The 27,216-nt window shown below is 37.3% G+C and overlaps 1 protein-coding gene across 1 annotated transcript; it reads left to right on the forward strand.

The window, feature by feature from the left end:
- Positions 1-15,182: 15,182 nt before the first annotated feature.
- pik3ap1 (phosphoinositide-3-kinase adaptor protein 1) lies at positions 15,183-26,229 on the forward strand. Its single transcript, XM_086258465.1, has 17 exons — positions 15,183-15,386; positions 16,175-16,600; positions 16,905-17,149; positions 17,359-17,503; positions 17,596-17,738; positions 17,834-17,966; positions 18,441-18,637; positions 18,728-18,905; positions 19,016-19,078; positions 19,170-19,424; positions 19,515-19,571; positions 20,707-20,900; positions 20,995-21,067; positions 21,250-21,417; positions 22,794-22,861; positions 23,684-23,784; positions 25,334-26,229. The coding sequence occupies exons 1-17, from the start codon at positions 15,356-15,358 to the stop codon at positions 25,446-25,448; spliced, it is 2,592 nt and encodes an 863-aa protein (XP_086114591.1). The 5' UTR covers positions 15,183-15,355; the 3' UTR covers positions 25,449-26,229.
- Positions 26,230-27,216: the final 987 nt, after the last annotated feature.

Here is a 27,216-nt window from a genome sequence, read left to right on the forward strand (position 1 = left end):
GATCAGCTGGAACCTCAGAGTTTGATAATGATACACAGTGCTACCCCTGGAAGAGCAGAAATGTTTAGCCATTGTAGGGTCAGAACATTGGCTCGAATGATCAAAAGATTTATTTTTTTATGTTAATTCACCAGTTTACTATTTCATCATTAATTAGTCAGTTAATTACAAATGAAATACAGGGATTGGATCAAATATGAAAAAAAAAGTAGTAAAGTGTTTGCAAAAACCACCAGATACCAAAGTAGTTTCTTAAATTTGTTTACTTAAATTTACGATAAACCTTGCTGGTCAGAAATATTTCACACCAAAGAGTGCATACGCCAAATTTACAGCAACAAATACAAATACAGGTTGTTATATACCATGCAGATAAGAGCTGAACAAGAAACTACCTATCCATGTTCGTGTTTTTTTTACAGATGTATGATATTGTGAGTTTCCCTACGTACAGTACAAATACTGCATGTAAAATTTTGGTTTTCAGCTTAAAGCTTTGGTAAAAGAACAAAATATTGAGTATAATTAAATCTGTGTATGAACTATGTAATGACTAAAAAAATAATTATTTGCAAAAAAAAATCAAGTTAAATTCATAAAGCTTTACGAAATGACAAAAAAGATACATTTGCAACGTTAAGGTTGTGTTTCTAGCTGAATGAGACTTATCAGTTCACTCATTTCAGGGCAATAGTTGTTATAGATGTGCACCAGATTCAAACCTAGTTGGAACTGAATGCTGAACAGCATAGCGCTAAACATTAGCACATGTTCATTTGCAGCTAGTTCACCATATTTGGTATTTAATTGGTGTAATCTCAGAGCTGCAAAGCTGGAGGACCTTATGCTGATAAAATGATACATTTAAATTGAAATATTTCTTCTCAAAGGTAAGAAGGCCCTTCAACTTTATTTCACCATTTATCTGTTGTCTGTTCTTTTCCAAATCATTATAGCCTCTTGCCTTCTGGATAGTTTCACTGGAGGCAGCCAGATCGGCATGAAATTAGCTCGGTTTGAATCTTTATATGGTCCAATCAGATGAGCTGAGATTTAATCTTTGCTGGCCTGCCCTACCAGAGTCCGACCCCTCAGATGAAATGGACTACATATTCATAGGTTCACTTGCATGGTTGATTATAGCAGCATAAATGGAAGGTACAACCTCTCTTCTGTTTTTCTTTATTCCAATTTTCCTCTGTCTGAGAGTGAAGACTGAATATTAAATGTGCATTCCCCCTCACTGAATATGAGCAAATCACAATTTATGCAAACACACAGTGCACATCTGATCTCATTTTTGAAGTTGTGTCTTTTTTAAATATCCACATTTTAAAATCTACTGTATAATACACATAGAAGTGAGCGTTGTATTTATATCGAAATAGTTAGCATGCTCTCAGAGCTATTTACCCTGACATAAAATAATGTCTTGAAATAATGGGGGAATATTACCTGATGAATTAATTATGATGATAGCATCTAGGGTAGGAGGCTTAAATGCCATCTTAAATTACATGCAAACATTAGAAAACTTTCAACTTGTCTCATTTGCATGAAAGAGGCAAAACTATGCATAAATATAAAGGCTTCCATGGTGAAGGAGACCTATACTCACCAGGATGTAGAAATTAGAAATGACAGACACGATGATAGCATATGTATAAAAGCCTGTATGTATGTTTTTAAGTGTCTCATACATATGCATATATACACATACATATCACAAAGGTTATCGCTTATTATTTTAAAACTAAATTTGTTTTCCTAATGACACTGTGGCAATTTTCCTATTGCTATGTTTGAATGTCAGAAGTGATTGTTTCCTGCACAGTTCTCAAATTTTAATTGACTTATTGCACAAATGGCAATTTAGAAACAGGAAATTAAAGTGGTTATTTCCCAGATAACAAATGAACTGAATCAAAATACTGATGTAACTCATTGCATTGTTTCGTTATGTGCACTGTGCAACAAAGTCGGATAAAAACATGTAAAAGAGGTTTGGTGGACGAGATCTGATGGGAGGATGTCTACCTAAGAATACACTGGAAATCCAACATATGAAGTGATTTCTAATCATGTTGTTTTCTAAATATGCCCTGCTGGTCTTCTTTTGTCATAATAAAATAAGGGTTTTGTTGGCAATTTTTTGGTCCAAGTCAATCTCTTTTACCTTTAGCTTCTCAAGCAGCTCTTCTACATTTGCTTATTGAAGCCACATGTGCTTCATTGTTAGAATATTTTAGATGCCTTGTATTTGTGTTACAGTAAAGAATGAATTCTTTCTTCTCTTTGTCTCTTTCCTTTTTTCCTCTTTCTTCCTCCCTTCCTTCACAAAAGAGTTCAGTACTAATTACGCTCACACACACCTGCAGTAAGTTCACAGGTAAGCTCTCCATCACGGCATCATGGCAAAAAAAGCCCCCATATTGTGGAAATCTCCTTCTCCTTGGAGAAAGAGAAGAGGAGAGAAAGTGGAAGAAGGAATGCCTTGCCTTCCTCATTACACTGCTGTCATTTACTCTTCATCCCCCGTACTCTTTAGTGGCATTAAGACGGGATGTAAATTTGACAGTTAACGCTGTTAGAAAATGGCTAGTTCAAGAAGGGCAGGAATTAGAGATGGGCATTAGGCGCTGATAAGCTCCTTTCCTCTGCCGCGGCGGCTGCTTAACATTCATGGGAAAGTCATCATCAAACAACGTTATCACAGCTCTGTTGACGGCTGAGGAACATCATCACTATGATAATTTTTTTTATAGCTGTGAGCCAAAAAAGCACTCTTTTATTTCAGCGGTTTGTTAATGAGATAGGAGCTTGTTGGTATGGGCAAATGCAAACTTGCCACTCTCCAGCATTTGTTTGAGTCCCCCCCACCAAACCTCCTCCTCCTCCCATGACTCCTGCTGCACACCCCCACTCCCCCTCCACACTGTTTAATGTTGCAGCGAAGAGGGGGGGGGGGCATTTTTATGTACTCCTTTCGAAGTGCTCTGTGTACATTGCTGAAGGAGGGCCTTTATGTGTACCTTTGCAGATCAGTCGCTCAAAGAGAGGAAAACACGGTTATATCAACAAACACTCTCTCCTAACAGCCCTGTAGCTGGCACCTGTCACTCACCTGGGATTTAGCCATAGATCTGAATAGAGGGAGAATTTCGATAGTTATTGAAGCTGTGTAAACTCCCAGCAGCAATAACATATGACCAACCCTCCTATTAATGATGAAAAGGCTACTTAAAACTGTTGGATCTTGGGGCCTTTGGTAATTACAACTGTAAATCATTTCCATTGTTTCTTTCTATGTATTTATTGAGCTCCTAACAGTTCAGTTATGAGTAAGCTCAGATGATGATTTTTTTGTTTTGTTTTGGGTTTTTTGTGCTCAGCTACCAGTGGAGCAATGCACATGTGTGCTAGCTGCCAAAGCTAAGCAGCTTTCTTATGGATAGGGATAGAAACTGTGGGCTGTAGATACCAGAATCAGATTTTGGCTTTATCATTGTTTGTGTTTGTGGAGTGGGTTAAGAGAGATTTAATCTTTAGAAATCCTTACTGAGGGAGTTGAAAAATCATCTCTAGTTTGCTCTAATTACTTCTAAAAGTTTTGTTTGCACTGTAGTTAGCATGCAAAGGTGCGGTGATGTATAATGTAGTTGTAAAAGTTTATTAGGAAAGCTCAGATTTCAGAGAATAACTGTGATAAACAACATACAGCTTGGTCTTGGCTTTTGTGAGATGCCAATTTAGGTATTTACTGTGAACGTGACCCAATATTATTCTGAGTGGAGACAAAACAGAAAACGTACATGCATATGTAACACTGGTAGTTGGATATTAAGTATGTCACTACTTTTCAGTGTTTTACCTGATTCAGAAATGTCTGCATGTATGACTGCAAAATTCGCATAGATGACACACTGTCAGTGTGTTTTAGTTCTCTCCAGGTGACGAGAACTTACTTTATGTGGAAAGAGCTGCAGTGCCTATTCAAGAAATGACATATATTCTGGCATCCAGCAGGAACATCTCAAAGCCAGGCAGAAGAAAGCAGTAGCAAACTGCCTGTCTAGGTGACACAGTGGAGCTTCAGGTAATCATTATGGCAGATGTAAAAGTCAACACTTTCTGGCATAGAATTACACTAGACAGAGATTCTTGCATAAAATTTCACCATGCTGACTAAAATTCTTTGCTCTGAGGTGCCGTAGTGTTAAAAATGGCTTCTTTTTTTCTTTTTCTTTTTTTACACCAACTTCGTTATGAGAGTTGCATGGTGCTTCAGCCAATGAGACTTTGGCTAATGATGGGCAGAGTGACACTGTTATTGCATGATTTATATTTGGAAAGCTGTGCAAGAACTCAAAAAAATGTCCTCTCTCAGTATATTACAAATAGTACTGATTTTGGCAGTGTATGTCATATACTTTTAATTGTATAAATAGGTTATGAATAAGTCATGAAGATAGCTTTTTATATTTAGGACAAGTACAAATGACATGAAACCACCAAATAAACCCAAAGTGCAAAACACTAATTAATTGTGCAAATAAACGATCATTACTGCATCATTACTTGCTCACAGATGTTTTGATTCCAGTCTGAAAAGAAAGAAAAAAAACAGCTTAATGTTGGCGTTTGGTGAAATGTTGTTTATTCATTAATGTCTTTGTTTAGAAGGTGAATGAACTGAACTGCATTTTATTCCACTCTAATGAGTTTCATTGAACGATTGGTGTGAGAACTGACAAAGCCGCAGTGTATCTTTGTGTAGGTCAGCTTGTGCAGTTTGGAGCGGTTTTATTTTTCCGTGGAAAAATGAGTACGACGCAAATAAATCACAGATGTTTTGCAGTCTCTGGTGTCTCCGTCTTGAGACAATTGCAAAGCATTACGCGGGCCCTTTGTCAAGTTCATTCAGCAGCCCTGTGTGCTGTAAACCACCATTGCTTTGTGTGTAGCTGTGTTACTTTGTGCCACTTTTCAAATGTGGATAGATCTGTGTTAGCAACCCAGAACCACACAGAAAATAGATTTAATATTATAATCCAATGGGATTTGTTCCTTTGTGCTTTCTAATGTAAAAAATATATATCGCTAGATTAAATGAACCTTACAGTCGTTTCATATACTTAAATGTTTGTCATTGTCAAACCATTCAGAGCGACACACTTGCTGTCGGTGTACCAAAATTTTCACATGAAACCAAGAAAAAAACTCTAAAAGAAACATTTAGAGCTGCGTTGGAGGAGCTGGGGTTGAGTCTTTGGCTCGCTCGCTTGTAAACTCCTCATAACTAAGATACAGTTTGGGTTTCCTTATTTATGATAATGAAATGTAATTCCACCCTTTACTGACATGCAGCGCTCTTATACTCAGTAAATTATTCCCTTTTTACCCTTACCTCCATATTTTGAAGCCATTACTTAATCACATTGTCAAAATCCCCATTCCCTCTCATCAATCCCACACTGAGCTTTATTTGTGATCCTCTCTTTCTTTTGCCCTCACTCATTTTATTCACTCCATTTCTCTCGTTCAGTTTTGCTGCACATTGGTGTTTATTTTTTTCGAGGTTGACTGGATTACCCCTGCCGAAATAGCTGTTACTCAGATTTTAGGTCATCTACAAAATCCATTAGGGGGAAAATAACCCCGTTTTTTTTTTCCTACCATGCATATTGCTCTGCTGTTTCTCATCTTTTGGCTCCAGAGTTTTACAGTGATATAAGTCATCTCCCACAGTTTTGTCACCTTAGAAATTTAAGGTTATTGTGCTATCAAAGACAAATGTTTTTTTAAGAGAACAAGGCTATGTGATATATTAACAGCTCTAGCTCTTGTTCAGTATGGATACTGAAGTGTTTCACATTATTATCAATAACAGAAGCGCTGTATGAGAGCCAGCTGTAGCAGTTCTCATAATTCATAATATATTAATTTATAATTAGCCGGTTTAATGAAAGTGATATCGCAATATTAGTTATTAGGTGTACAGTTTCAACAGAAACAAATCTGCTCATTCAGTACAATAAAAGTGGCCACATGAAAGAAATAAAGTGAAGAAGCAAAGAGTATTGAAGCTAACGAAGTGTATTACACACTTATTAAAGTAATTTTCACTTTGCCTCCCAGACCTGGCCAAAAACACTTTCAAAATCTCATTGTACTCCAAGGTAGGCTATGCAGAGGTTTTTTCCCCCCCCTTGTTAACTTTGAAGTAAGCTCAAAAACGTATAGGTAGACAGGGGTGGCATCAAATAATCAGCAACTTCAAAAAGCATGCTGCCACTTAGCACTCCTAAAGCTAATGTCCCCAAGACATTCAGAATGGAAATTATTCAAACTCATTTAGTGGCAGCAAATTGGTCTAAGTTCAATCAGAAAACAGACTGACACTGAACAAGAAGTGCAGCCTAATTATACTTGTTTGTCAAATGAAAATTTCATTTGGGCAGAAATGAAACCTTCGAGCAACTTCTTTTAAGGTGAGCTCCTAGTTGTATTATCAGCTAAATGCAGTAAAATCCATAATCATACGATGATAATGAAAATGGAGCCAATGTTAACATTCAGGCTTCCAATGCCCCGGGCATATGGCGATAAAAATTAAGTACCATAGTCCTCTGCCAGGCACGCTGACACCCGGGCTGGTCTTTAGCCTCTTAGATGCGTTTTTGCATTTTAAAAACTTTATCAAAGCACTGTTGCAATGTGGAAAATGTCAACGTGAAATGCACTGAAGGCAAATTGGAATTTCATTAATAGTAAAATTATTGCTTTTGACTGATGTATTACTATGCTTGTTAAAAGCTAGAGAGTGGAACGCTCGTCTGTCTGGTCGGCAGCCTTGCCTCTTCTTGTCCCGTGCGATTTGCTTAAAGTTAGAGATCTACTTTTCTACTCAAAATGGAAACATGAAGTTGCTAAAGTTGAAGTGAAGAATATCTAGTTGAAGACACCCATTTATGGCGTGATCGCTAAGGCTGCTAACCAGAATACACCAAAGATAGTGAGCTTATTCAAGAGAGAGAAAAGGGGACAAAGTCTTTGTGGTGTTAGATACCTTCGACATTTATATCGAGGTAGTTTCATACTTGCTCTGTCTGTCCCTGCTTAAACATGGAGGTGATGCTAACCTGCCGATTGACCAACACAATGTGGATTTGTGCTGTAGAGCAGTGAGGTGTCTTCTCATTGTTAAGTGTGGTGACATCTAATCTCCACTATAGAGAGGAGGCCCTTGGGATCGCTGTGTGGATTGGAATCACAGGTAAATAGGCCTAACCTGGTGTGAAGGTATCAGTTCACTGAGACTTGTGCTCATTCATGAAGCAGTAGTGTTTATTGATTTACCCTGTAATCCTCTCAGTGTCAATGTCATCATTGACGGAAGCAAAATGGCGTGCTAGGTGGAGTGCATTTTTTGACAGCCAAACAAGACAACAGATTAGTTGGAACAGAATAGATGTCATTAATGCTTTCCCATGTGACACTTAGTAGACCAGAAATATGTGTTTTAAAAATGGTAAATAACATAATGAGTCAGCTGCTGTGCATCTCTGGTGTAAAAAATGCAGACTATCTATTGCAATACAGCAAAAACACTGAGACAATAAGCTAACTGGCTTCAAAATTAAGTAATTGTAGTTGATGAGTGTTTCTTTACGAGCTTTCTGTTTGCAAATTTGAGTCATGAGTCTTCATTGCGTCTGCTTTGTTTCTCTGTTACTCAGCATCTGTCTCACACACATGACTTTTAGTGTTTTTCTTACACTCGGGAAGAATACATATGAAATGCTATAACAAAATATTAAAATGTTACTAAAGGGATATCATAACCACAACAGTATGAGCCATACTTTTTTTAGTCTGCTGTACAAATATGAAAAACTAAGTGTTTGGTTGTGTTGCATTCACACGTCACCGTATAATGCATTAAAAACAAGCAAGTGCCACAATCCAATATAATAATATTTCTTTTATCAAAATGTGTCAAAAACAATGTTGTCTGTCATAAGCTATGGTTGCCGTTAACTATAAATTCCTGGAAGTCACATCCTCCCGTGGACCCTCTCATGGTGTGGAGGTCACTCTGTTGTTTTTTTGTGCTGGTCACAAATATGTCATGCAGTGTGGACAAGGCATAAAAAGGCTTTGACTATATCAGTTTACAGTGCCGTATATTTTATTTATTTTAAATCTTTGTGTCAGATATTTTAAAAATGGCATGCTATTACTAGTGGCAATCAAAGCGCGGTATATTATAACTACTATTTTGAATCAGTCTGATAATTGTGTAATATACCAGTGCAGCACACGGTAAAGCATGTCGCGTTCCCTTTCTTCGATAACATCTACTTTTCACCATCGCATACCGGTTACACTGCTACCTGGTACAGTGTGCAGCTTTTGGTAATTTCAAATAATTCCAATCTGTAAAATGTTGTCACTCTTTTCATCTAGTCTAATGACAGTATTAATTGGATTTGTAATGATGTTTTAGACAAACCTATTTCACCAGACATCTTTCAGGCAATGGCCTTCGTGATAACGATGAATAGTACATGTCTGGCATACAGTAGCCGTGGAGCCCGCACTGAGGCATTTCATAGTATTTGTAGTGGAACTCTGACCTCTTGTGCTTTATTGTGGAAGTGCAGACTCTTTGTGCTATTCTCACACTGCTGGTAATAACAGACTCTGTCATGCAATATCTTTGTAAGTAGGAACTTATATTTAAGAAATTAAATCTTCTTAGAGGCCCCTTTCACAGCTCCTCTATATGTAGCACTTTAGGGACCCCTCAGGTGACATCCAGAAAACTACCATAATAGTCCCAGGCACAGGTTTGGTGATATTTTGAAAGGTCCTAAGAAATGATCCACAAGGATCCATTTATAGGCTGTTCACACTGGAACTGTGAAGGAACCTTTATAAGTTTCTGAAAGGGTACTTGAGAGTGCTGCTTAACCCAGGCTACTGTACCAGCTGTAACTGAACAAATTTGCAGTCAATGTCATCATCAAATCTGTATTTAAGTAACATTTTCCTGCTGCCTTATGGTCCTACTTTTTTCCACTATTTTGTTCATGACCTTTGCTGCCTAACATCCCCAGCAGCCACCCTCCAGTGCACACAGTTAAAGCAAAATGCCATTAAATATTCCTAATATCCCTTAATCCTTCAACAGTACGGCTCTAACTCTTGTCATATGCAACGAAACAGTGTAACTTTTTTCTAAGCCCTGCCTCTCAGTGTTATACGTGGTCAGTAGCAAAACAATGGGAGTCAATGATAGTCTCTCAGAGGCCATAGATAACATTTGGACACAGATCAGTTTGATGCACTTAAAAATCCACCAATTTACACATGGAGCATGTCACACAACAAAAGGTCTAACATTTTAAACAGAAGGAATTGTGTCAAAAAATAAGACTGAAGTAATACATCAGGTTGTTGCTTTGAACAAAAAGGAGCAAAGTAGACTGTTAGCTGACCTGGTCATCTGTTGATTGCAAGCAATTCAAGAAATGAGTTTAATGGAGGTTTCATGATCAACATGAGGTAATGTGGAAAATGATGTGGAAACATTTGTTACAGCTGGTAGTTTGAATCACATAGACATCGGCAACAGAGTTATTTCTTACTATAAAACAGTCACATTAAACTCTTTTTGATTATTTTATCACCACAAAATTAATTAAAATATTATTTATTAAATATCTGAAATATGAAGAAAATTCATTTTACCAGTAAAAGCAAGTATAATGTCATCCAGTGACATTTTTATATCAATTTCAACTTTAAACTTCTGGCATAAAATTAACTGTAATGTACGCTTTATTAACTTTGTTTAACCCGTGATAGATTCTTCTTTGAGTTGCCTTTAAAGAAGCTTTAATAATATCAACACAACAAACCAGTTACATTCTCCAAATTCTTCTCTTATCTTTTGTCTCTTTGCAATTTGAAACCCTTTCTGTAAAAGTGTTGCTCTCTAAAGGCACTCACCGAATTATAAAAGTTCATCTAGAGTATCTCTGCTAGAATATTTCCTTCCTTTGAACCGTCACTGTACAGATATTGAGAAACGTGCTTAAAAAATGTGGGTTTTTATGTTTTCGTGCTGAGTTCTTGTTTCTTGACCAACTGAGTTCATGTTCATCTTTATTCCTTTGCTGTCACCCGAGATCTATAAATTTCAAGCTTTAAAGTTGCTATAAGAAAAGTAAAGACATTCATGGACTCCTGCATAACGCGTTTGCCATTTTTGATTCATCTTACGAATCCATCTTTGTCAGCCCGATGAATCCTAATGAAGCACAAATCTGTCACATTTACTCCACAATGAGGGCAGCTGGCAAACTTTCTCAGGAAAATGAAACTATTATCTTCAACTACACACGCACAGGGCTTAATATAAATAAATAAAGTCACACTTATCTAGTGGCCAGCGTGATTACTGTAGCCAGCGCTGACATCCAAATTGACTGTCTTATCACGTTGAAGTGATTTCAGCTGAGTACAGACTGTAGATGAAAGCAAAATGATCTTTTAAATACTAGTTAAAGATGGCCGCTCGATAAGTTGTTCCACAACAGTTTTGATCAATGAAGCATGCATTCAATATATTGCCTATTTAGATATGTGAGATAAACTTAACTGGTCTTGTAAATGGTTCACAAATTGTGTTTCCTTCAGCACGAGGTAATGACTTCAAGGCCTCGTTGAATTCTTAATTTTAGGACATATTGTAATTGCTTCGGGAGAATTATGGCAAGTTTAAAAGATGTGTTTTGAACATATATATCTTGCAGTATTTTTTCAAATTAAAACTACATATATTCATATTATTATTTGAATATTATGATATTTAAAATATATACAATTATTCCATGTAAAGTGTCTATTAAATTACAAACACAAATGTTGACTGCTGGTCAAATAATTGAAAATGGACCTTTAGGTAATATTTCAGAAGAAAGCTTTGACTACTTCATGTCTTAAAGCCTATGAATTGAATTTGTTGTGCTCTCCCACGACAAAGCCGGTCAGGTTGGAGCTCCGGCTGTGGAAAATGTCAAAGCTATTTTCCTCTTTACTAGTCAATGCAATGCTTGTTTAATAGTAATTGGAATCTTATCCCGCTGTTTGCTCATCATTTCCAGCGCCTAGTTATTCCACACCTAAACTCCATTTAAGTTTTTAATAACATTTTAGAATAGTTCCCATTCAGGTAAACAGAATCTGATTACCTTGATGGATTGAAAATGTATGTCTGACGGTAGTTTATTTGATTTATTTATTCAGGGGACCTCAAATGGAGGGGACTTTAACCGAGGCAAACAAACGGTTTCCCATACCTCTCCCAAGAACACTGAAGTTTACAGAAACCTAGATTTTTATTTTCTCAGCCTGCTCGCTTCTCTTTTCAGCTGTGGAAAGCGAAAGGAAATAATGTTAGCTAGATCTGATGTGTTTATTCGAGACTTTTTTATTTTTTTGTTAGCATATTATTGTAGCTGCATAAACTAAAGAGGTAAGTCATTCCAGACAAAGTCTCCACAATCCACCTGTTAAAGACACAAAAAAATGCTAAAAAACTGAATACGTGTGCGCACCGTGCCAGAAGCCAATAAGCAAGACTCTAAAACTATTCTGTGATAGTTTTGGATTTCTCTCCCTCCATAAGCCTCTCATTGTGTTAGAGGACCTGCTTTGTACAAGTGCCTGCCAGCTGCTTACCAAATGAGGTTATAGTGTTTCCCTATCAACTGTAAATTTCAATAATTTGTTGGAGGGGCCTCTCACTGTCAGTTTTTATCATATTATCAATGACGACTCAATTTTCCTCTGCCACTCCATCTCAAGCACTGACCCCTGGCCCTATTACAGTCCTGTAATGAAGTGCAATGGAGTGGTAATTGGTCCACATTATACCAGATCAGGTAACATTAGACTTATTTTCTTATCACAATGAGCCCTGCTGGTGACTCTGAATGAGAAACCAAACACAGTTTCTTTCTTATGCAGGCTATCATCCAAATAACTTTTCAGCTAGAGACCCTTTCCCCATTTCAGTTTTCCATTTCAAGATTGCGCTCCCTGTCCTCAGACTGCGCTTTGTTTTCCCGCTTCCTCTATTTTAAAAGTCTCCCAAACAGCGTCTGAGGCAGTGCAGATATGAGGTAGAGCTTTCCCGAGATGGGGAAGTACAGTAAACGAGACGGTAACATGACCGTTATGTCTGCAATATTAGATGTACAGTGGTCTGCCTCCCCCTCACTCACTCCCCTCTGCTTCAGCATCCTATCTTGGAGTTCTTAGTGCTCTCTAACTCTGGTTCTGACTTTTTTAATGTTGTTTTATACATCTTTATGAACACTGAAAATTCAGTGTTCGAACTTTAAAAGTGTGCTGCCATTAATATTAAGTCTACGTTTCATCATTCATTAAAAAACAGCATATTGGAAATGCTAACTTTCCACCCAGGAGACAGATTATATAGATTTCACTGAAATCAGATGCAATTTGATATCAGTTTTCTTTTACCTATTGCAATAATTCATATTCCAAAAGTCTTTTAATTGATTAATGCATAAAATTAATTTAACTAAGAAGAAATTAATATGTTGTGTTTTCCTGTTAATGGTCAAGCACCCTGTTATTGTTAATCTATTGTAGACAGGAGTCAGACACACTGAAAAATTCACTGTTAGCTTGGTCAGTATTAAGCTGGTCTGACTTACTCAGTGCCAGTGCAGCAGAGTATCACTCAGCTGTTGGTCCACGTCTGAACTTTTGTGCTACGAGAGGCAGGTCTGTGCTGTGGCTGACGCACTCTCTGTAGCAGGGTTGCTCTTTGCGCTGAAAACACACACAGGACTAAAAAGACAGGATATTGGATAACAAGGTTAAAACATAAGAGCAAAAATATTCTCTTATTAAACTCAGGCTGCAGGGATTTGATTTGAGCCACCTAATAGATAGTGGTTTCAAGGGAGCCCAAACAAAAGGTAACGGGCCGGTCATGCTTATGGTAGCTAATGGCAGATTTAAAAGAAATTAGGGGACTCTTTTTCTACAGGAAATTGAACTTAAATACGGGTCATGGATCACCCTGCTCTTCACCGGCAGCTTCAGAAGTCAGAAAGTGAACTTTTGCTGTGGCCATTATAAGGTCTGCATCGCAGGAAGAGGCTAGAGCTGAAATAAACCTGACCGTATTGTTGGAGAATAGCAGTGTGAATTGATTTTGTCAATGAAATAATGTCTAGACAGGTGAAGACACTCTTGCTGACTGATTCTGTAATTACAATTAAAGCAACAACTCAGTGTGACCTATTTGTATGTGGGTTGGCCACCCTAGAGCCTGAACCTCAGCAATATTAAAGCAATGTGGAGTCATATGGACTTTAAATCTTGTTAGTGTTGTACACACTCTTGTTTCTGCCTTCTACACTGAATTACTGTTTCTGTTTGCACATTTCAGTAAATACCTGAAAACCTGAAGTGTACCCTGCGACACTTTTAAGCATGCATGAAAGACGTTTTACAGGAAAAAAGAAAAAAAATTTAACTTCTATACATATCACCTGCATAATCTGTTGAGTCTCTTTTTGTTTGTGTAATTAACTAATTTTAATCTTATTTTTTATAGGTCAGTGAATTCAGATTGCTGATACTGAATCATTTTTATCTCCACATTGGCAGTTCAAGGCCAGGTGCAGTTATTTTCATATCTATAAAATGTGGTGCATTACAAACAGTGAATATTTAGTCTGCAGCTGACCCCAGTCTATCTTAATAATAGTTTTTAAATCTTATGTACATGTTTGTATAATGTGCCTCACATTTATTTATTTATGAAAATATACATAATTTCACATTTTTATTTTGGATTCACTGTCAAACTTTTTTTTCAAATTGATCCACCAATGGTCTTATGACTGCAAATATCCCTGCCAAATAAGAAGCATATAGCAAATAAACATTATTGTTAAAGGCTCATACAGCTATTTATTTTATTTTTTTGATTGTCTGTATATGGAAACTATCTCTGTGACTTATGCCAAACTCACCACAGTCTTTTTAACCAAGTACATATCCATGCCTATAGGCAAAATGATAGGTGGACAACAATCTAATGTTAAGTTAGTGTCTTCTGCCCTCTAGTGGTTGTGTCAGTGTGGTGCCATGTGTTGCAAATAGTTGACATTTACGAGGGAACTGAAACTTCAAATACTGAGTAACAGTTACACCAAACATGTGATTCATTATGATCAGTGACTGATTCACGTTTGTCATGTGCTTTCTGTTTTACTTAAGAAATATTTAGCATGTGGCTGTATGAGGATGTACCCTGTGTGTGTCAGCATTTGAGCGCACAAGTAATTTTGTAAGGCTGAATTGTGTTAGAACTTCACATTCATCCTTCACATGTCTGTGTAATGACGCCAGCAATGAAAGCTTTCAGTTTTGCACTTTCAGTGTTGCTTTAAGGTGTCACAGCATCACAGAACAACACATTTTTAAGGTGTGCATCACTTTTTGCAGAAGTTGTCACTTTAGTCTTATGCATGTTAAAGTTAACTGCAACACAGAAACGATGTGTTTACAGTAGTAAGTCTTACTAGTAAGTAAGTTTTATTGGCCACAAATGTATAGCTACTCTTTTGAGGTAAGCATGTTCATTTATAAGAATTGTAATTTTACACAATCACTCTGACCTTAAAACTCTCTAGATAGACAGCACCTTGGTAAGGAAGTGAAAAAACAGAAGAAGGATGTGGCTCATAACAGGTGAATTGATGTTTTCCTGTGTGTGTGTGTGTGTTTGTGTGCGTGTGCGTTTGTGTGCGTGGGTGTACAGTCTTCACGAAAACCAAGAACAAAGGCGAATCTAAAGCGTCGCCTACATAAAAGACATCAAGTGGTTTTGTGTCGTTTCTGCACGTCGCAAAATTCAACACATCAAATTCTTAGCTAAGCCCTCGTTATCTTCATTTGTGTTTCATCTATAGAATATTTTGCTGTTTACAACATACAGATATACACAAAGCAGCCAAAAACAAATGTAACTGCCGACATGTTGCACATTCTGTCATGACAGTGGTGCGTTTCTCACTTCTTCAACTGTTTCAGGAAGTAGGGCAGAGTCACCAAAATCAGGAAACTAAGTGTTGCTATTAATACTGCTGAGCAACGAGCTGTAGCTGGTGAAAGCTAATGTAGTCTCAGCTGATGAGAAGAGAAGCATCAGTAAACTTCATCGAATTGAAGAGAAACATTTGGGCAAATGATGATCCTTTTGAGGTGATTTATTTATTTGATTTGAGGCTTCAAGACCATGGGAGAACCCATCTCAAGCACTGAATCAGGTAATACGACCCGTCGTGTGTACCTTTTTTTTCACCAGCTAGTTAGTGCTACAGTTTACAAGATGTACTGAAACCTTCATTATTAACACATAGTTTACTCTTTTGCATTGTTTGACTTTGAAATGATGTGTTCATTTAAATTGAGTTTCATTTACCAGAAAATTCAAGGCAAACTGTTTTCTCCGCTTTAAAAAGAGGAAGCAAGCATCTTAGGCATCCTGTATGGTTGATTTGAATTAATGTAGTATTTCCAACACATGTAAAGTTAAATCATTCATGTTATCGGTCCTTTAATAAAACGATGTAAGGGCTCACTGCCCTGTCGTTAGTGAGCTGCTCCGATGAAGCGAATGCTTGTGTGGGTGCTCTTTCCTAGGTAGCGTGTACAGAGGTGAGCTTGACCTGATTAAACACTGTAATGAGTCAAACAAAATTACTCTGACCAGTGTTGACACAGCGCAATGTTTGCACAACGTCTTGTTGGCTCTGCAGTGAAATATCAAACAGATCAGACATTCATTCCCCAGCCACAGTCACCTTGACATTCCACAGCCGGACAGCTGGTACGTTGTGGAGCATTTCCACGGCAATCACAATCTGCTGCAACAAGGAACTCAGCACATAATATTGCTAGTGTCATGTCATTAGTGTATTTTGAGCAGAACGTTGATTCACTGTGTGCAGTCAGGCTGGGTCAGCAGGTTTTATGCTTTGGATACCTGCTTTGGAGAGTGTTTGCATACATCTCTTGAGCGTACAATCACACTGTAATGCGTTGTGTTTTTCAGCACATCCTGAATCCTTCTCAAGATATGAGCTGTTAATTCTGCACACCACTGAGGCACAGGAATGGGCGTCATATTTGCACCAGATTTTGAAAAGTTCTCGCAAATTCCACAAAAGATCAATTTTGCTATATGCAATCAGCACAGCCGATGAGCTCCACGGATATAATTTTGAATATTTCCAAAGCTGCAAGAGCATCGTGCTGCTCCTCACAGGGGTTTTCCTTGACATCCTCTGTGACCACGAACTACAGGAGGCACTTCAGAGAATTCTCTATCCTCCTCACCGAGTGGTGGCCTTTTTATGTGGTGTGTCTGAGGACGAACTATTGACAAAGATTTTCCAAGACTGGCCAAGCTGGAGGAAGCTCTACGCAGAGGATGAGCCTGGTGTTTATGTTTCTACCATTTTGGAAGCATTAGCCAACAGTATGTAAAATGTTCTCTTTTGTACAGTGTTTTCGATGCCCAGGAAGCAAACATAATTAATTCAGTTTTTACTGCACCCACAAAGAATAGGATATTAAATAAAATAACAATTGTCAATTATCTTAAAGCTGGAACATAAAACAGAAACTCTCAGTGAGAAAGTTGGATGTGCTGTAGTGAAACTTTCTGAATAACTAAAAGAAGGCGATTTCATCTAGACAGATGTTAAAATTGTGCAATTTGTAGAAATTTAAAGGGAAAATAAAGATGTTTGTAATACATTCGATTTCTTTTTAATTTAAAGGCAGAAAAGTGGAGCTTGAACGTGAGAGTGAAGTTCCTGTAGCCCTAGACGATGTGTACGTCTTACCAGTTTTAGATGAAAATCCTAGCACTGATGAAACAGAGGATGTGGTGACAAAAGAGTATGAAGAAAATGTCCCGAAGGATGAAGAGCCTGCGAACGCAGTAATATCAGCAAGTCAGGAAATAACTTCACCCACGCACATCACCTGTCTCACTGTGCAACCAAACAGAGTTCTGTGCGGGGTAAGTAATTGCACAAGAGCTGCATCAAATGTAATGTTTGTTTGGTTCATTGAAATAAATCCAGTTTTCTGTATTACATTGTATGACAGGTACACAGAGAAACATTTACACTGATCTTCTAGTGTTTAGCGGAGCTAAAGGAAGTTCTTGATATCAGTAAAATGTCACCAACACGCCAATTTTATTCCAGTTTTCCATTTTTCTTTTAGAAACAGGAGACACTTTTTATCATTTTCAAAAAGAAAATAGATGATCAGTCGGATCCAGAGGTGGAGTTTTCATCTGAAAATGTACCTGCAAAAAGGGTGCCAGGCACCGTGGAGAATGAATACACCATAAGTGTTACTGCACCTGGCAAGTATCTGTAGGAAGTCACAGGACTTTTATGTTGAAAGCTTTAATCTGAAATCACCGTAATTGTTAATTTGCTCTTTATTTTCATTTAGATATGCATGCTGGAATTGTGTCCCTCACTATGTACACTGGCCAGTCGTCTGTCAGCCTGACTCCTGTTACGTATTACACCAGCATGGGTGAAGTCAGTCGGTATCTTGAAAATGCTACAGATCCTGTTAACTTCATCAGCCAGGTGAGACATTATTTAGCGCTTTAAATAGCATCGTTGTGCTAGATTAATGTTGTAAAAGCTTGTGTAAGCTTTATTTATTTATTTTGAACGTCCAGGCATTCAACATAACAGCCAATGCAACAGAATCACTGGACAGCATGTTGTCCGACTCTTTAAAATCCAAGATCCCTTCAACTGGTCTTCAGCTGTTTGGAATCAGACAGATTGAGGAAGACAATATGTCAGCATGTAAGTTTAACACATGATTTTATTGGTGTTGGGCGAGTCAGCTAAAAAAATTTGTAGAAGACTTCCTGTTATCGCACATACATTATATGGTGAAAAGTTCTGGGCCACCTACATGTTACACTTACAGGAGGTGCTCAGTCATGGAAACCCACCCATAAAGCTCCTGGCGCAGTTTGTGGCCAGATGTTAATGCCAGTGGAGGCTTGGAACTTACCGCTACTCACCGCTGCTTTAGATAGCTACAAACGCTGGTGACTTATATACACTGTAGGCCTTAGCTCTCAGCCACCCTGCTCTACAGCTTTATGTGGTCCACCACTTTGAGGCGAATTTGCTGTGGTTCCCAAATACTTCCACTTTGCAATAACACCATTAACAGTTCTCATTTAAATTCAAAGATTATGATAAAAAGCAGAAAGTGTGAGCAGCTGATATATAACTGGTTCTATCTGTTTGCCTTTTTGTGGGCTTCAGATCAGCGGAATGAGGAGCTTCCTACTTTACTCCACTTTGCAGCCAAGTATGGCCTGAAGAAGCTGACCACCGTTCTGCTTCAGTGTCCTGGAGCTTTGCAGGCTTACAGTGTGATGAACAAGAATGGAGACTACCCAAACACGCTTGCAGAGAAGAGTGGTTTTAATGATCTCAGGCAGTTCATGGATGAATTTGTTGTAAGTCCACAGAGAAAATCTTTTCAATTCTTTGCATTTTCACGAATTGTACTTAGCGTCTGGTTGTCTTTTGCATTTAAACAAATCCAGGAGACTGCAGACTTGCTCAAGTCTCACTTTGAGGACACTATCAACACAGACGAGAGTGCAGAGGTATATGAGTTGATGTCCACTAACTCTCAAGATATCATGATGAAATACTCGGGTTGCTCAGAGGATATATATGAGTCGATGCTGGGGATCAACCCTGAATGTGCAGAGGATTTTTGTAAGTATCGCATTATTTTATTTATTGTTCCAACAATAATTCATACAGCAAAACTGGGAGCAGCAGATGATGATGGTGCTGTATTGTTTCTTTCTGGTGGGGGTTTCAAGATGAGGTGATGACTGCAGTAGATGAGAACCCTGAGGAAGCTATGCTTCGGAAGTTCTTTCAAGGTATACATTTGAAGTTTTAAATAATTTCCTTAAATAATATTGCATCCTATATGGCATTGAGTGCTTCATGTGGTTACACTCTTACCTTTAGCAAAACCAAATGCCACTGAAGTCAAGAAGGACAATGAACCTCTTCAAAGTGAGGAAGAGGAAAAAGTTGATCATAATAGCTTAGATGAAATTGAGGAAGAGGAAGACCCATACAACCTCTGTCCAGAGGATATCTACGATACTGTGGATGCAAATAGTACTTACAACCCAGTAGTCCTGAACCGTCCACCAGCCCCTATCCCCAGGCCTGAGCTTAACACTGAGCTTGAAAAGTCTACGACGTACATTTCTAGAGGTATGGTGCAGTCTGATTTTTATTTATTACGTTATATTTTTTTTATATCACAAATGTGTCAAAAATATGTAACTTTTATTTTTTTGATAGTATTTTCAGATAAAGGTACATCTGAGAATAAAGCAAAGGACATGGGATATCATGCAGGTAAATCCCAATAAAAATAATTTTCTTTTCATTTAATCATTATAGTCTGTTATGCTTCTGTTTTCTCTTTTTTTCACTTATATAAAGCTAGTTTAGAACTGGTCATGGTTTCATTTGGTAAACCGCTTTTGAAAAAGTGCCTTTATTTTATCTGCATCTTGATTACTTATCATCAGTCTTGTCCAGTGCTGTAGCATGTTTCTGTGAGGCACAGGGCTTTTAATACTACCACATTGGTCAAAACCAGTAACCTTTGTAGTTGACTCAGTGGTTACAGCTAACTGCGTTGGGGGAATTTTTGGTGTCAGAGTGGGTAGGTGACTGAGAACAAATGTTCATGTGATCTTCTGACATTAATAGGCCCTTTTCACAGCAGACACTTAAATGTGATACGGGAAGAGCAAAAATGTACGTGGCCCGTACGGCAGAAGCGTTCTTGTTTTTCGCTCCTCATTTGAATATTTAACTTTAAATGGTAAAAATGAAAGTGAAGTTGAAACCTTGAGCAAACCCCAGCTGACAGGAAGTAAGGTGCAGCCTGGACTAGTTACCAGTTCATTGCACATTTACAGCCAGCTTAGAGTTGCCTATTTACATAACATGCGTGTATCTGGTAGCCCCCAGAGGCTCTGGGCGCTCATACAGACACAGGAAGAACATGTAACGTCTGAATCCTGAACTTTCTTGCAGTGAGGCAACAGTCCACTACTGTCACTGACATGTCAATTACATCCTCTGGTATTATCGTCTTGTATTATTATACTGCATTACGATTGGTTAGCTGTGTGCACTGATTATGGGTCTGATTTTAAACTGGTTTGCTCATCATAAATAAAAATACAGTACTGTTATTGAACTATTGTCATCAACACATAACAAGAGGTCTTATTTTTGTTTTTGTGATTTTTTAGTTTTTAGGATTTAGTAGTTGTTTATATTTACATCAGAAATGTAAAGACATTTAAAATTTAAAATAATAAAAAATATTAGTGCGCTTGCTCTCGCACCCATATTACCATTATACATCAAACTATTGTAAGACTTTCATGAAACTAATACAATATTTTATGTTCCAAAGGTTTTTGCTTATAAATTAATAATAGAATAAATTATACACTATTTTCCTCCCATTCAGCTCGGCCTGTAGTGGAAGCCCCCACGCCTGCATATGATCCTTACGCTGGGATGAAGACCCCTGGGCAGAGGCAGCTCATATCTCTGCAAGAGAGGGTAAAAGTAGGAGAAATTACTGTGGACGAAGCAGTCCAAGAGTTTAAGGCTTGGCAGGTTGATCATGAGCGGAGGGCAAACTCCATACGCTATCAGCAGGTAGATCTAATGTTCAAACTTTGTGGTTTTCTAAGAAGTTGATTGTTGGTTAAGCAATAAAAGTAATGCCTGTGTTTCCTTTTTCTTACTTGAGAAAAATCTGGAGACATTACGAAACAGCATCACCAGACGCCATAAAGAGAGAGAGAAGACAGGAAAGGAACTTGGTAAAATTATTTATGTTCTCATTTGGAATCAGATCAGGTTCACGCAGATTTATCACATTGTATACCTTCCACTGTTTATACGCTGATACTGTTAGGATTCATTGGTGACAAACACATATTGAAAAATAACATGCCATTGCTGTCAAAAACGCTTATCTTTTTAATCTGGTCTTTTCCCGTAGAGTATGAGATAAGTGCACCCCTTCAGAGAAACTCATTCTGGGGCACTAGTGTCTCATTAGAGTGTGCTGTGTATGAGTCGACACCCAGAGCGACGGCTCAGCCTCCTCCTGTGGCTCAGGTTATCCAGAGAGGCAGCTGGAAGACAGGTAGCACATCCAGCACATCGAGTGAGTCCAAATGCTTATCTTTACTTTCTGCTTTTATCAAGTACTAAACAAAAAGACTTAAAGCTTTCAGTCTTTCTTTGTGTGGCTTTCTTTGCAACTCCATTAGAGTACAGATTGGGAGAAATGTAAATTATACACATATGTAAGTCACTGAAAAAGTGATGTGCTTGTAGTCTGACTTCCTGCCTCCACTTTTGAGTTGGAGAGAGAGGTACGTTTGAGCGCCAGATCTGATCATTCTGTCTTTTCTATGCGTCAATTTTAGCTGTGGTTCAAGGAAAAAGTGCTAGATGGGATCATTAGAATATTCACATGGATGGTACGAGGCAGTGTTACTAATAAACCCGCGTTTAATTAGAGCTTGGACAGAGCAGACCTTGCTGAAAAATTATTTATGTCAAAACAGAAATTCAACACATCAGTCACAGTTTTTCAAAGAAAAGAAAGGGTGCCGTGTTTGCTCTGTGGGTAAGCAGGCAACCACTTGCTGCACAGCAAGAGAGCCGCGGCGCAGGTTTGAGTCCGACCCGTGGCCCTGCTGTGTGTTTTCTCCTGTTGCGGGCAAATAAATGCAAAATTTATTTTAGGCTCACATTTTTTTTAAATCTTAATTGAGATCTCATTTTAAAAGTTTTCAATAAAAAAGCAAGAAATAAAGTAGTCAGATTATAGCTTGAAATATTAGGTTAATTGTAATAAACAGACTTTTTCTGTATGATAAAGTTACATGACTCTAGTGATTTTGTTACTGCTTAATGTTACTTAATGTTCTCGAATGTCAGTGTATGTATTTTATTTTACTTTGTTATTATTATTTCCCATCTTTGTAGTTTTGTTATACATAAAGGATGAGACGTTTTGTGAAACTTTATTTGTGTTTTTACACGTCGCACCAGCAGTTATAATTCAGTCATAATGTTTTACGAAGAAAACCATTTTTTAGTTTGTTTAATTAGCCCACAAATGCAAAAGTATTTTAAGGTTTAAATTAATGTTTAATTTTGCTGTAGTAGATGTTTTATTCTTCTGTTTTTTTTTTAAAAAAAAGCAAACATTTGCACATAAATTTCAAAAGGGGCAAGCAGTTTCCTTTCAAAAACACTGATAACATTAACGGATTTAAAGAATGGCTTGCTATACTGCTTCATGATTACTTTAAGTCTGTAATGGTGGTATGCATATGAGCTGCGTCTCTGTCTTGCTCTGATTGTTCATACACCTTCTTGCAGACATCTTGTATAATAGTGTCAAGGCCTAAAACATATTTTACCCACATTTAGCGAAGTGGTCTTACAACATAATTCACCACAAGCACTAACCTCAGAGATACTCGGAATCACGTGTTTTATTTTTGCTGTGCTTCTTCTTGTCATCAGGCACCGAAAGCAACAGACTCAGCACGCACAGCACCTTTAGCTACAGCAGCGGTACAGAACCTGACGAGGTGAGCTTGATTTAACAATAGGTACAAGTGCATCTTCAAGGCACGTGGAAACTGAAGGGTTCACACAGAAATGCATTTGCATGAGTTATAGCTAGCTGTTTCTTCCTTCTTACTCTTTATAACCCAAATTAAAACTTCCCTTTCTCTTATGATGCTGCATGTGTCTGATGTCTATACAACATGACTGCATGCGCAGTAGAGAGGTAGAAAAAAAGAGGTAGAAAGTCTAGTGTTTAGTTTTGTTTTATTTTGCTCTCTTACTTCAGCTTTTCATTTCCTAAAATACCTTCCAGACAATATTTAAATGTAAGTTCTGTAAATGTGTGTTCTTTACTGAAGCAGATTCTATATCATTTTCATTAGCGTTTACTGTCTGTCATCATGATTGAAGAAAAAGTACAGAGCTGAAGGAGATTTGGGGCACGGGCAGACAAAGAATCTCTTAGATTTTGGTGCAAATTCTGTCCTTCTTTTAATTGCAAGATGGGTAAGATGAGTATTCCCTGTCTGTTGTTAAAAGACTCAAACTGCACGACCCATCGTGGAAGCTTGACTGACACTGCTTAATGACTTCCTCAGGGTGTAATTAAAACAATGATCTTTTATTCTCCAGACCAACAAAACAACAACTGTCATCTTTGTGTGTTTAGCTGAAAATTTGGGAGTTCTTGACAGTTTCAGTAGATGAATTGCTTAAACCAATAACTGTGACAATGTTAGCTTTTTCATTAACTGACTCAGCTGTTAAACTAGAGCTTTAGGCTGTTTTATTTTGAAGTATTTCAAGTGTGGCCACATATATATGTCATTGTATTTTTAAAGGACTCAATAGAAAGTTTCCCTCCTCCACCACGACCGCCACGGCCAGGCAGTGCTGCACCTTCCATTCCTCCACCCAGGATTCCTCCACGGAACCCAGAAAGGTCAGTCTAGAGAACAGCGATTCAGATTACTGAAGTGAAAGCAGAACCATGCAGTACTGAGCACTATGCGACATCAGGTATAGGAAAAAACAACGCAAAGTAGCAAATACACTGTACGGTTATGTGACGGTGCCTAGCAGCAATCATAACTGTGTTAGAATATGACAGAAAGACTGGGAGCACGTAAAAAAAAATCTATAAGCAGCACTGAGTGAAACAGAAAAATGTAAAAGAGGAAATGTTCACCCACCACTAATTCGCAGCTGTGCGTTTCAGAGGAAGCCAGAGCGAGAAAGTGATCAAGATACTGATGCTTATACTCTGTAAACACACAAATAACTTCCACACACATAGGTGAGACCACTTATAGTGAGACCACTTAAAAATGAAAAAGATGAAAGTGACTGAAGTGGGTAGCAAGAGCTGCCGTAAATTCCTGAGAACCTGTGAAACGCTGCAGATCCTTTTTACTGATAAATGCCCTTCTGTGTCTCTTATCTCTTTCAAAAAAAAATCTGGGTGGCAGTACAATGTATTTCTAAAATCTGATAAACAATCAGCTTCTTTAGCTTTCTGACATGATGTCAGAAATATTATATTATACTTTAAATATCTGCATAATACTTCTCATTCATACAGTAATTGTGTGTGATGAGTTTTAATTACTATTAGTGGGTAAATACAACATTTGTGTGCTGTTAAAAAAAAGACTCAAGAGTTAGCAAAATTGCTTTAAGTACACAGAATTTTAAGTAATTTGACATCCACAGACTGACATTAAATTATTCAGTTTTTAAAGAATAAATAACAGAAATGAACAAACACCTACACCAAGTATGTATGAGCTGCTACATAGAGTATACTAAATTCTTCATGCGTGGGTTCAATTTGTTCTCATTGCATGGTACTGTGATCTTATCTAGAGTTTTTCTTAGCATCTGTGTGTCTGAAGGTTAAAAGATCAAAAAGATATTTGTCTTGGGAACATGTAAATGAGAAGTTACAGTATGAAGGGTGATGGAGTGCAAAGCGTTTGAATATAAACAACCAAATGAACTTAGTAAATTGATACAAACGTGCAACAGCTTAACTTAAAGAATTGTTGATTTCATTAAAAATATTAATAATTCAGTTTATTATTCCACCTACATAACTAAATAAGATGATGACTAAATTCAGTAATGATAGAAAAAAATAACATGCTTTGACATTAACTAACTTTGCATAAGAGCTGTGACCACTATCAGAGAGTTCATGTACTGTAGTTCCTAAAACATGCAGTTTGTTAAAGTATTGAAATCTATTTTAAACCAGTGAATGAGTGATTCTTGTACAGTTCATATTTCCTGAATGTAGGGTGTCAGATAAGTAAATGATACAGAACTGTGTCTGAAATGTTATCTTTGCATCTTCTTTTCAAGTTTTGTTTTTTTCTCACGCATAATTATAAGAAATTAAACGTCACAGTTTACACACCCTTTGCTGTATACCGTCTCTACTGTTACAGTGCAAATAACCTTCCTATACAGTAACAGTGTGTTTCCTGCAGGGTGACAGAGATGGTCCATGAGCGTTACATATCCTGCCCGACACGAATACTTCCTCAAAGACCTTCTTACAGGCCAACTGACTCAGCACCTCCTGTACCTCGCAGACATCGATGAGAGCCGCACATCTTCAATTTTACTGAATTTGATCTGTCAAGTTGTAAGTTATTTATTGTGTAAGAGGGATAGAGAAGGTAACATGTAGCTGTAAACAACCATCAGGTTTAGCAAGATGAACTCATGCAGAGTAATGGTTATATATTATTTAATTTTTTTTCTTTCTCATGTATGAGTCCACAGAACCAAAACATCCATTTCTCATGACTGTGCCTGTGATCCATGTGTGATATGTTTCCGCTGTATTTGCTATGGTATGTCTTTACTGTAAAAAATATTGTAAAAGTAAGTTTGTAGTTGTAAATAAATGTGAGATTTTCAAAGAATATAATTGCAATAAATATTAAGTGTCCTAATGAAAATCATAATAGTAGTATTAATAGTAGGCGTATTAATTTCTTTTTGTTATGGGTTTAAATTTTGATATATTAGAATAGCAAACACTTGTTTTTCTTGATATTCTAATTATAATATTTCAGTGTGTTCAATCTCCTGTTGTGTAATTTAACTGAAAAGTGACATTAATGCTGCTCCGTTTACCAGATAAATATGTGATATTTTTGCCTGTGCTAATTATGAGTTTTGTGGTATTCTACTTACTTTACCTGAATTCCTGTTACCCACCAACAGCTTAGTGACTTACAGTTTAGCTGTGATGTTTGTACAGTATCATTCTTAAACTGAGTCATGAATGGAGTGGGGAAAGACAGTTTTGTTGTCTAACAGACCTTATGTAATTTTTTAAACATGACAAAATGGTGATTAAAAAAATACATGTTTTAGCTGGGTAAGTACAACGCAGCCGCTGTTCATTTATTAAGCTGTGATATACCATTTGATCACTGGATGGTGCTTCACATCTTCTGTTACCCTCTAAAGGTATACTTCAGCTTATATTTACATATTTTTTATGTATGTAAAAACCTTTTACTTGATATTATCAAATGAGTCAAATTAACATAGTGTTATGAATATAAATGAACCCTAAAATAGATCCTTTTAAATGCTTTGAGGAGAGAAAGGTACAAAGTGCGATGGAGTGTAGACAGCTGGGACTTCTGGCCGAAACTTTCAAAGTAAAATCTTTACTGTTGTAAAAACGTCAAATACAGTACTCTACAAAAGTATTAAGCCACCCCTACAGCAACTGGCTGCCCTATTATTATGCTGAGCTTACAACTGTTTAACTTATTCCATAATAAACTGTATTTGTAGCAGGTGGATAACAGTAGTGAATATTAATATTATTCTACTATTAACAGCATAGTTATTTGGTGAATTTTTTTTTTTTTTGATTGATGATGATTGATAGTTACATAGTACTATGCAAAAGTCTTGAGAACATCCCTTATTTTCTAATATTTTGCTAGAAAAATGGGAATTAAAAGTCTTTAAAGTCATTTATTGAGGCATACACATTTAGACAATTCTAATTAGTTTCAAAGTTAATATTCAATATGACAATGTTTATTCTTCAATGCTGCTGGAAATCCCTTATACGAGCTTTCTAGTCATAGTCTTCAGGAATAGTTCAAAGCTCTCCTTTGGATGTTGTCTCTTTTGTTCTTTTCTCAGACTAAATGATCCCACACTGCTTCTGTAATGTTGTGCTCCGGGCTCTGTCGAGGCCAATCCATCAATCCATAAAGGAATTAAATAGAAAGGTGGATAAATAGCTCTATCCAGATGCTTAATATTTCCCAGCTATCTACCAGCGCAACAGACTTACAAAGTCAGCAGTTGAACTTTTTTCTTCCCCCTTTATGTT

The sequence above is a fragment of the Aulonocara sp. 'chitande type north' Nkhata Bay genome, linkage group LG13 (assembly GCF_057382095.1).
Source record: "Aulonocara sp. 'chitande type north' Nkhata Bay isolate Kocher_YH1m ecotype deep benthic linkage group LG13, A_spYH_male_GT1.1, whole genome shotgun sequence".
In the NCBI taxonomy this organism is placed as follows: domain Eukaryota; kingdom Metazoa; phylum Chordata; class Actinopteri; order Cichliformes; family Cichlidae; genus Aulonocara; species Aulonocara sp. 'chitande type north' Nkhata Bay.

Excerpts from the sequence above, each read along its gene's own strand:
- pik3ap1 (XM_086258465.1), top strand. The coding sequence starts at position 15,356 with ATGGGAGAACCCATCTCAAGCACTGAATCAG. Across the intron at positions 15,387-16,174 it reads CATCTCAAGCACTGAATCAG|CACATCCTGAATCCTTCTCA; the intron begins GTAATACGACCC and ends TGTGTTTTTCAG. Across the intron at positions 19,425-19,514 it reads TACGACGTACATTTCTAGAG|TATTTTCAGATAAAGGTACA; the intron begins GTATGGTGCAGT and ends TTTTTTTGATAG.